This window comes from Triticum aestivum, chromosome 2D (genome assembly GCF_018294505.1).
Source record: "Triticum aestivum cultivar Chinese Spring chromosome 2D, IWGSC CS RefSeq v2.1, whole genome shotgun sequence".
In the NCBI taxonomy this organism is placed as follows: Eukaryota; Viridiplantae; Streptophyta; class Magnoliopsida; order Poales; family Poaceae; genus Triticum; species Triticum aestivum.
Window position 1 is genome coordinate 625,799,687 of NC_057799.1, and position 10,812 is coordinate 625,810,498.

Sequence of the window (10,812 nt, forward strand, 5' to 3'; positions counted from 1 at the left end):
TTGGTTCAGGGCCCAAGAGGCTTTAGCAATTTTGAGAAGAAATATATGTCGACAAATGTAGTATTTATGCTATATGATCATGGTGGAATCGATGAAATTTGTGAAAATGTATTTATTCCTTTTAATTCCTTGTGATTTTTACAACAATGGAGTCAAGGTGTTTTGATGTCCCAACACTAAAAATATTGTGCATACTTATGTCGGGCTTTGGATGATGAGCATCCTATGAAATGTCTTTCAACTTGATGTTGAATTACATTTACTTGTTGAGTATCTAATTTCCTCTGTTTCCGCGGAAGCATATGAGAAGTTACATCTTGCATGGTCAGATTTCTCCCCCTCTTGCTCTCATTTGAGGACAAGAGTGGTTTATTAGGTACCTCCACTCTTTCTATCACTTTGCTGCAAATATATAAAATTTAGGACACGTTTTAATCAGTAAATATATGTGGCATATTTGCAATGTGTTGCAAATATATGATTCTATGAAATCCTAGTTCAGACTCTTAAGTACGTGATCATAAGGTCTGAATGTCAATGCCATTTCTAATTTATTTTTTGGCATTTTTTGTGGTACTAATCTCCCTCTAATACCAAAAAAAAATCATATTGCTAGTGCCATCAGCATATGGCCTATGAGTTTTTTTCGTATATGATTGGCAGATAAATTGTTTTTTTCTCGCGCAAAAAAAAGATAAATTGTTTTTTAGTGTGATAAATTGTTGTCTCACATATATTTTTAATTTTCTATGAGGGCCCACTGCTGTACGCTGGAGGCAAAAAAAAAACCTACTCAGCTCTGCCAAGCAGGCCTTCCATGGGCCCTTAGCCCGAGAACGGACGGGCCCTTAGCGTCGTCGTCGTCTTCTTCCTCCCCCTTCTGCCCCCAAGCGGAACGGAAATCATCAAGACCTAATCCAATCCCTCCCGGCGCCCCCATGCCCCTCCGTCCCCCAAGCAGCCCCCGGCTCAAGGACCTCCCGACTCAACCCGGCGGTGCAGCGCGGTTGATCCATGGTGCAGCCCGTGCCCACGAGCTCCCCCGGAGCCGGAGACCCCGCGACCCGCCGTCCCCTCCACCGTATGGCCACCCCTCCCTCGCTCGCTCCATCATCCCCAGTTCTTTTACATATCGGGGCGATCTATTCGAAATCAGTCTGTCGTATTTGTCGACCGCCGGGGATTTTAGAAATCAGTCTGGGGGTGTTCGTCTAGAAATTCCTCTTTATTTTTCGAGGAAGAAATTCCTCTGCATTTTGGTTGGGTTCATTCATTCATGTCGAGAGTTCCCGGAACCTTCTTAGCATCTAGGAACTACGGGTTTGGGAGGTTCCTCTGTATGTTAGTCGGATGGATTCATTCATGTTGCGAGTTCCCTGAATATTTCTACTTAGCCTCTGGGAACTGCAGGTTTGGGAGGGAGTGTTCTGTATTCTATCATCCATTCATTTTCTGAGACAAGTTTTTTTTTTTAATTCAGGCACGAGGAGGAGGAGCATCTTGCTGAACCTGGATCATCATCTGCACAAACTCTGCAAGCACCGTCCTTGAATGAGTCGCTCGGCGCTTCGGCGTCGGAGGAAACGTGTGTCACTGTCACTTCCTCCGCCCTTTCGCAGTCAGAGGCGGTAGCCCAATACACAATAGTTCCTGCCCCTGGTTCACCTATTTTGTCCCGGCTACCGCGTGACTGGGGGCTCCAATTCTACATCAGGGTGGATCTTTCAGGATCTTTCCACATATATCCTCATTTGGGTGGGCCATTCAAGAGCTTACAGGAAGCCGACAATGCTATCGACCGCCATCTTCTTGATCGCCAGGTCACCAAAATGTAAAGTTTCTCGACTTCGTTCTAGATTTTCTCTGGTTCCTATCTCCCTTCTTTCGTGCACGCATACATGCAACCGATTGTATTTAAAACAGAGCTACATACTTCTAGGTTGTAGGCCACAGAAGATAATCACATTTGAATATAATGGATGACCCTAAGCTGGACTACAGAAAAGCTCACAAGTTTTGGTTGTAGGAAAATATCAGGCTGGATTACTTAGTTTCTGAAATTTCGTGGCCACTCAAAGTTAACAGAGCTTCTTCTTGTTTTTACACTGCCAGTGAGAGAGTTGTTGGTAGTGCTTTATCTGTGAAGGTGGTTGCACGTTCATAGCTGAAAATTAGCAAAGTGCACTTCTGTACAATTGGTTAGCTTTGAGCCAGGCACACTCAAACAGTTCTGTTTCCTCATACTAAACAAGAATGGTGACAGCCAGCAAGTTAAGTCACGTTAACTAGTCAAAACAGTGTGGTAAAAGCTCACTGAGTTGGGGATAGGGATGCCTTTCTTGCAGGCACAACTAAGTTTATTGATTCAGAGCTTATAGGCATGTAAACAATCCATTTTTGCTTTTTTTTGGGTACCATGAGTTATGTTAAAGGTAACTTGGGAGCTGTTTGATCCCTATTCAAGAAAGTTCCATGGAAACTAGTTCACCTGATAACATTGGGAGGGTACTTACTTACACACGTAGTATGCCTTACTTTTTTCCAGTACTGAGAAAGTGCGACATACCAACCAATGCTCTGATCTAAACTAGGTGCCCGGAGCAAGGCAGCGTTTCTCGGCTGGATAAGGTCGTACAGCGATGTCTTTACTGGCCTGATGGCAGAAGGAAGAAGCGTTCAAAATCTCATGTGGTTGAGCAAAGCCATAATCGAATGTGCCTATTGGCTCAAGCTTTAGTAGACAAGTATAACGAGAATCACAACCTTTGTGGGGTCTGCTCACTATCCCTCCCTACATCCTTTTTTCTGTCCTGCTAAGCTGCTACAAGGGTTGCACTATGTCTTTGCTCATGTAATAATTGCTCATCTGAGTCATGCTTCTTATTTTAGGATCTAGCAAATGAGTTCAAAGACGTTGTGCAATATCAATCAATTTGTGAGAACCGTGTGTGGTACTATCACCTCAATATCACTACAAGGGCTAAAGGAGCTGATGGTTTCTCCCATGGCATCGACGATGTATTCTTCGCGGAAGTCAAACGTGAGCGACAGGGACAACATGAAGAATTGGTGGTCAGCTGTTTCTGCATGCTCAAACCGGCTGATAATGGTATTCTATCTGAAATTTAGAATTGCTTAATGCAGTTTGTGGGTGGTTAAACTTGGATTTACATTTATAACATCTCAAACTGGTTCGTGCTTCTACTGGTTTGTTACTTGTCAGTTAACTCTCTCCTTGTGTTTAATTAAGGTTGCTGCTATGGTTGTACCAACAATGGATCTCCTGATATGAAGCACCCCAGCATTACTGACAAATACACTGCTGGTCACTTGAACGCGTATCTGCCATTTGGATGCCGTAGGGAGTTTAGCGACTCCGATGATGAGGTATGATATGGTTTATTTCCTGGCAAGCCTAACATTATTTTTGTTGCTCCATTGCTAACTACATGTGCTTATTCCCACCTTTTACAGGAGGAAGCTGAGGCTAAGCTAAGAGATATGTATGAGGTACGGCATGTCTTGCGCTGCATTCTACCATTTGTAGCATCAACTCTGGTTCTGTATACTTATCGCAATTTGCCTGCTCGTGTATCTGTTCTCTTCAGGGCCTTGATGAGCCAGACTTTCTGGAGAAACTCTTCACATTTCCCACTTATGTAACTCTGAGGAAAGACAGGAAGGGAACCTGAAGCTGAAAGACCGGACTCGAGGGCCTCAGAGTGAAACAGCATTGCCTGTTTTAGCTTCTTGTGGTTCAGTTATAGTAATTTTGTAAGGGCCTCTTCAATCTTTTAGAGTTTGAGAATGGCCAAATTATAACAGGCTACAGTTAAAAAAAAATCAATTTTGTACAAGTAGCTGGTGCTTGCCATTTGTTTTACACAAATCTGTTTGCGAGGAGTTGTGAATAAACTGAGGTTTCCACACCTGTCAAATTTGAAACATGCCTCTGTCTCAGATGATGAGTCCTACTATACGACACTGGTCCACGCGCAAACCAAGATAATTTGTGCTGAATTACACCTGTTTACGTACCCTACTGAACTACCGAAGCAACTTGTTTTATACTCCCTCCGTCCCATAATGTAGTGAATCAATATGAATATACTTACGATCGTTTCATAAATAAATTATGTTTGAAATACAAATAGTTATATTCATATTGATTCACTACATAAAATTTGGCATAAGAAAGCAAATATATAGGTCATAAGATTAGAAAAAATGCATTTTATGTATATTTTACACTATGTTTTACGTTTGTAATTTTACGTAATATATATCTCTGTCCACTGTTCAGGGCAACAACAAACTACACTTCCTGCATCCCTCGAGCAGGTGATTTCATCCTCTCAAGTTGATCATTGGTTCTTCTTGCAGGGTGACCAGGTGTCCGACTCCGAGGCCACAGTAGTGCTGGTGGTGCCTCAGCCCTGATGCGGCATGCTGATCGGCAAAGGAGGATCTGTTATCAAGTACTCCCTCCATCCGGAAATACTTGTCTTAGAAATGGATAAAATGGATGTATCTATAACTAAAATAAGTCTATACACAACCATTTGTAGGACAAGTATTTCCGGACGGAGGGAGTATATATGTTTTCCTTGCATTTCTTAGTCTTCTACTTCGACGTGCGTCGGCTTCAGGTGCCGCCTATCATGCTACGCTTGCTGCATCTCTGATTAATGAACCGTGCGTGTGTTGTTTTGCCTTGTGTGGTGCTCTTCTGGTCGGCCATGGCTTCTTTTCTAGTGTTTTCGCCATCCTTTGCTGGTCTGAGTTGTGGAAGCTAACACACACCCTTCTTTATTGCTGACTAGGTCATTCACTGAAGCTTCGGAAACTGCAATTCAGATCTCACCACAGAACATCTCCTATGGCTTCAACGACAGGCTGGTCACCATCACAGGGCCCTTAGACAATCTACTGTTCTGATAATATTTGAGCTACTGGAGGACGTTCGTTATTTGTTTCCATATGCAGCTACTACGGTAAATCCTCCACCCCGCACCGTCCGTCTTCAATATCCCTGCCCTGAATTAATAAAAACGAATTATTCTATGTGAAGTCGTCGTATACAGCTGTATTAATTCGTATTTTAGGCACAGACAGTGGCCCCATGACGCGATTACCTTGTGTACAGCTCCTATCACATTTAATTACCTGCTCCACCGATGCCTTCAGTTGGGCCAGATTTCAATTGCAATAGCTGTGGGCACACTGGCAGCAGCTGTACCGATCGTCCTCTCATCCAAGTTTTACTTCTAATCTGTACAACAAATTAAATGGACCACATTAGTAATGCTCTGCTTATTAGATCTAATAAGTATATCATATAGTAGTTTATTTGTCTCCCCGAACCCTCATTGTAATTCTAGCCAGGAGAATGAATGTAAATTATTTGTCCAGTTTCTAGCTTAAATCTTTATAATCTGGATATTATATTTCCCAGCCTACTAGATTTTTTTTTGAAAAGGGGAAACACCCCGGCCTCTGCATCATCATGATGCACACATCCATTTTTATTAAAAGCAAATAAATAGGTTCCCAGCCTACTAGATATAATTAGGATTATAACTTCAATCTATCTTCCCCCATGTAATTCAAGGCGGACCGATGAGGGCGATGAATGAAAATTAAATTCCTGTTCTGAACAGTTATGTGCATTTGTCTGTCTTTCCTTTAAACGTAACACTTGCAATCTAGTTTTATCGCATCCCCTTGACAGCAATTTACCATCGTTTGATTCCACACCTCACCATGGATCCACCACCGCCTCCTCCTCCACTACCTCCCCCACCACCTTGACCGCCAGCACCGTAACTCGAGTCATAACCACTGCCATAACCGGAGCCGTACCCTGAGCCCATGTCGCCGTTACCGAAAAAGGCTTTCGCCCCGCTTTATAGATAAAGCAAACCACCAGAGCCACATAGTACAACAAGGTTCACCCACACACACACAGAGTACCACAACACAAAGTACACACGGTTCTGCTGAGGACACAGCTCAACAAGCCCTGGAAGAAAAGAAAGGAGGCGGGTCAACTGCAGCATCCGAAGCAGCAACAAAGGATCTAATCCGGCTCTGGAGGTGGCGGAGGGAGCGGCGGCGCCAAGCGGAGAGCCATTGAGCGAAGGTCGGCGATGATGGAGGTGATGGCGTCGCGATCCTGGTGACGGCTAAGCGGCCGCCAGAGCTACAAGTAGCCACACATTTTGAACACAGCGTCAGTAGCACATCGAAGGGGGACCCGTTGAATGACAAGCTTATTTCGCACAGTCCACACCGTCCAAGCGAGCACCCCAATGACCAGCCACCTAATGTGGCGACCTGTCAAGGGGGAGGTCTGAACCTCAGAGAGGAGATCGGGGAAGTTAGTGTGACACCAGTTGCCACCGATGACCTCTCGGAGGCAGCCCCAAAGAAACTGGGCGGACACGCACGAGAAGAAGATGTGATTCGAGGTTTCTACCGTCCCACAAAGGGGGCAGATACCATCATTGGGACCCTGGCGCTTCAGGACCTCCACGCCCGAGGGGAGCCGGCCACGGATCCATTGCCACATGAAGATTCTAATTTTGAGGGGCACGCGGATAGACCATATAGAATCGAGGACAGCCGGTCTAGGAGAGGGAGCGATGGCGCGGTACAGAGACTTCGTGGAGAAGCGGCCAGAGGGCTCGAGATGCCAGGACAGGCGGTCGTCGTGGTGCTGCGACAAGACCGACTCATGGAGAGCCACAGAATCAAGGAGCTCATGCTAAGCGGCAACCTCCGGAGGCCCAAATGGCCTCCGGAACGCGAGGCGCCCTAAGTAATAAGGGCCGACTCGACGGAGATCCTAGGTTCGACCGCTATGGAAAAGAGGTCAGGGAACCGGGCCACGGATGGGAGGTCACCGGCCCAGCGGTCGAACCAAATCAGCGTGGCCGATCCAGTGCCAACCGAGATGGAGGTCCCAATGCGAAGGACCGGGAGGAGCTGGACGACAGACTGCCAAAACTGGGAACCGCCCATCCTAACGCATAAGGCGAGGGGCTGGTGGCGCAGGTATTTGCGGCGGATGATCTGCAGCCACAAGCCACCATCGCCGTTGGCAATGCGCCACAGCCATCTAGTGAGGAGGGCCAGGTTCATGCGTTTGGAGGACATGATGCCGAGACCATCCTGGTCCCGGGGCTTGCAGATGTCAGTCCAGCGGACCATGTGGTATTTCTGCTTATTGCCCTCGCCAGCCCAGTAGAACCTAGCTTGGACTGTGCCAATCTCATGGTGGAGCGTTTCGGGGAAGTTGTAGAAGCTCATGATGAATAGGAGAAGACTGGAGAGGGACGAGTTGATGAGGATCGTGCGGGCCGCCTTAGAGAGCCACCTGCCCTGCCACGGCTCGATGCGGTGCTGCAGCTTGTGGACCGAGGGTCGCAGGTCGGCCACTGTCAGGCGCGAGTCACTAATGGGGATCCCCAGATAAGAAGTGGGGAAGGACCCCCAACCGACAGTTCAGGCGGTTAGCGATACTCTGGCTCTCGGAAGGGGAATAGCCCAAGACCATCACCTCGCTTTTAGCGAAGTTAATTTTGAGGCCCGACAGATGTTGAAAGCAGAGCAGGAGGAATTTGAGGTTCGCGATCTCGGCCTCTGAACCCTGCATCATAATGATGGTGTCATCGGCATATTGGAGGAGGGAAACACCCCCTCCCTCGACCAAGTGCGGGACGATGCCGAGGATGTGGCCGGCGGCCTTGCCTTATCCAGGATAGCGGCCAAGGCATCGACCACCATGTTGAACAGGAACGGGGAGAAGGGGTCACCCTGTCTAACCCCACAAAAGGTGGGGAAATAGGGGTCGATCTCCCCGTTGATGTTCACCGCGGTGTGGCCCGACGACACCAACTGCATGACCTGGGAGACCCACCGATCGTCAAAACCTTTCCGAAGCAATACTTCCCGAAGGAAGGGCCGGCTAACCGTGTCGTATGCCTTATGGAAGTCAATCTTCAGGAACACCGCTTTGAGGTTTTTGGTTTTGACCTCGTGAAGGACTTCGTGGAAGACCAAGACTCCATCAAGGATATAGCGACCCTGAATGAAGGCGGATTGGTCCGGATGAGTGATGCAGTCGGCCAAAGGGGCCACCCTATTGGTGTACCCCTTTGCGAGAATGCGGAAGATCACATTGATCATCGTAATGGGGCGGAACTGGCGAATGTCGGAGGCGCCCGGGACCTTGGGGATCAAGGTAATGATCCCGTAGTTAAGACGGTGGAGGTCAATGGCGCCCACATAGAACTCCTCAAAGAGAGCCATGACCTCTGGCTTAATAGCGTGCCAAAAGGTCTGAAAGAACTTAACTGGCAAGCCATCAGGCCCCGGGGCGGACGAAGGGTTCATGCCCTTAATCGCAAGCCAAACTTCCTCCTCCGTGAACGGAGCTGTGAGGGCCGCATTCTCCGCGTCCGAAACACACTAGGCGCCCGCCTAGAAGAGGGGAGCAAGAGCCAAGCCCCCACGCGGGGGAGCGGAAAAAAGGCCTTTATAGAAGCTGTCTACGTGAGCGCGAAGCTCGGCCGGGCGCTGCAAAAGGGTCTCTCCATCCCACAGGAACGGGATGGTATTGCGACGACGACGACCATTGGCGATCATTGGCGATGGCCTGGAAGTATGCGGTGTTAGCATCCCCCTTGAGAACCCACTTTTGGGTCCCCCTGAGCCGCCAGTAAGCCTCTTCGTATAGATGACCGTGAGCTGGTCCTCCAGGTCGTACCGCTGCAACCACTCATCAGCGGATAGACCAATCGAGTCAGCCCGGAGGTCAAGTGCCTGGATAGAAGCGAGGAGGGCCTGCTTGCGGTCCCGGAGATCCCGCCCCAGGTTGGCACCCCAACCCTTCATGAATTGGCGGGAGCGCTTGGCGCAGAAGTGCCAATCATCCACCGCAGAGATGGACCTGTGAGGAGCGCTGCGGGCCTCCAGCCAACGGCCACGGACGGCCTCCGAGAAGCCGTTCTGGTTAAGCCAGAACGTCTCGAAGCGGAACCTGGGGGCGACGGGAGGGCGTTCGTCTTGAGAAGAGAGCAGCAGGGGAACGTGGTCCGAGCCAATACAAGTAATGGCGCGGAGGGAGGCAAGGGGGCACCACATCTCCCACACAGGCGAGACCAAGATGCGGTCCAAGACGGAGCGCGTCGGGTCGGCCTGGCGATTGGTCCAGGTGAATCTGGCACCAATCCTATCTAATTCCCGCAGACCGAGGTCAGCAATGCAGTCATTGAACATCTGCATCCGCGGGAAGTTCACTAGATCGTTGTTTATGTCGTCCGCAAATCGGAGGAGGTTGAAGTCGCCGCCCACGACGACCGGGAAGCGGGCGGCGGACACCTTATTCTTGAGCTCCTCAAGAAATGTCGCTGAACGACCGTGGTCGGCAGGGCCATAGACTATGATGATCTCCCATTTGAAGTTCAGCGCCCTCTCGAAAAGCTCCATGCTCACAAAGAACTCACCCCGGTCCATGCTACCCACCTCAAAGGTGGCATCATTGACACCTAACAGGATGCCACCAGAGTGCCCGGCGATCCCACTAGAAGGTAGCCAATGCCAGGCAAACAGGTGAGAGCTAAGACGGTCAAGCTCGGACAGGGTGAACTCAGTTCGCATGGTCTCTTGGATTGCTACAATGTCTATCCGCTCGTGCATGTACTCGATGAGCTGGCGGCGTCGGCCATCCTGGCCAAAACCGCGGATGTTCCAGAAAAGGGTCCGCATTAAACCACCATAGAGGGGCTGCTTGACCCCAGGACACGGGAGGCGCTTTGGGCGCGGAGAGCGGCGGTGCGAGACCGGGTGCGGCCGCGGATCTCCAGGGGAGCGGGCGCGGCCTGGCCGGACGGCTGGGAGGACGAAATGGGGCCGCCCGCCACCGAAGCGGGAGTAGCTAAGCGGGCATGGGTTTCGGCCAACCGCCCATCGAGGACTTCCCGCGCCTGGATTGCCGCGATTTGGACTAAGGGGGGATCGACTTCCCCCCTAACACTATATCGGAATCTGCCGCGACTTTGGCGAGATGACCGAGCGGAATAGACTCCAACGCTGAGAACGAACATGTAGCGGAACTGGCAGGGATGACTGGTACCTGGCTCGAGGTTGCGCGCCGCGGCGCGGAGCTCAGCCCGCTCGGAGATGGGCAGAGCCGGGGAGCCCGCGGGTCGCGAGGCGTCGATGCGGGCGCTGCGCCGAGACGACGTCACCGGGGTCGACGTCGAGCGGCCCCGCCTGGCGTAGGTCGAGGAGCGAGGCGGGAGAGGCGGAGCGGCCAGCGGGGTCGCCAAGGCAGCGTCCACCGCGCACCCACCCATCGATTGGGGGTGGGTGTGGAGGAACGCCGAGGCGCGGCCGGCGGGGAAGCTGCCCCCAGCGGTGCGTCCGTGGAGGCCGGCGGCAGCGGCTCGGAGGGGAGCAGGGGAGCCACCAGCAGACCGGGCGGAGGCGAAGGCAGGTCCACGACAGGAGGAGCCAGAGGCGTCGCGGGAGGAGGGGATGAGGCCCGAGCGTCGGGGTGCGCGAGAGGCAGAACTGACCCCGAGGCGCAGAAGGGGTCAGGGAGGTCCCTGGACGGCGATGTCGGCAGCCGGGTAGAGGGGGAGGACACAGGCTGGGCGACCGGCGAGCATGGAGAAGTAGCCGGGATGACCACGAGCCCCACACTGGACGTGTCGCTGGTCTCAGTCTCCCCGGCGGGGGGCGACGGAGGCAGCGGAAGCAGCCCATCCGGCAGCGCAGCGAGGGACCTCCCGGCCTGCCGCCCAC

General features: G+C 51.0%; 1 protein-coding gene across 6 annotated transcripts; it reads left to right on the forward strand.

The window, feature by feature from the left end:
- Positions 1–896: 896 nt before the first annotated feature.
- On the forward strand, positions 897–5,445 carry LOC123055109 (uncharacterized). Of its 6 annotated transcripts, none has more exons than XR_006426529.1 (11): positions 897–1,081; positions 1,481–1,831; positions 2,592–2,772; positions 2,890–3,109; positions 3,251–3,387; positions 3,475–3,510; positions 3,609–3,774; positions 4,384–4,478; positions 4,569–4,649; positions 4,824–4,994; positions 5,106–5,445. XR_006426529.1 is itself a non-coding variant. In XM_044479040.1 (7 exons), the coding sequence occupies exons 1-7, from the start codon at positions 939–941 to the stop codon at positions 3,690–3,692; spliced, it is 1,152 nt and encodes a 383-aa protein (XP_044334975.1). In that variant the 5' UTR covers positions 897–938; the 3' UTR covers positions 3,693–3,947. The 6 variants fall into 6 exon arrangements, 1 of the variants encoding a protein (XP_044334975.1); XR_006426528.1 differs by having other exon boundaries at positions 5,147–5,445; XR_006426526.1 differs by having other exon boundaries at positions 4,824–5,445.
- Positions 5,446–10,812: the final 5,367 nt, after the last annotated feature.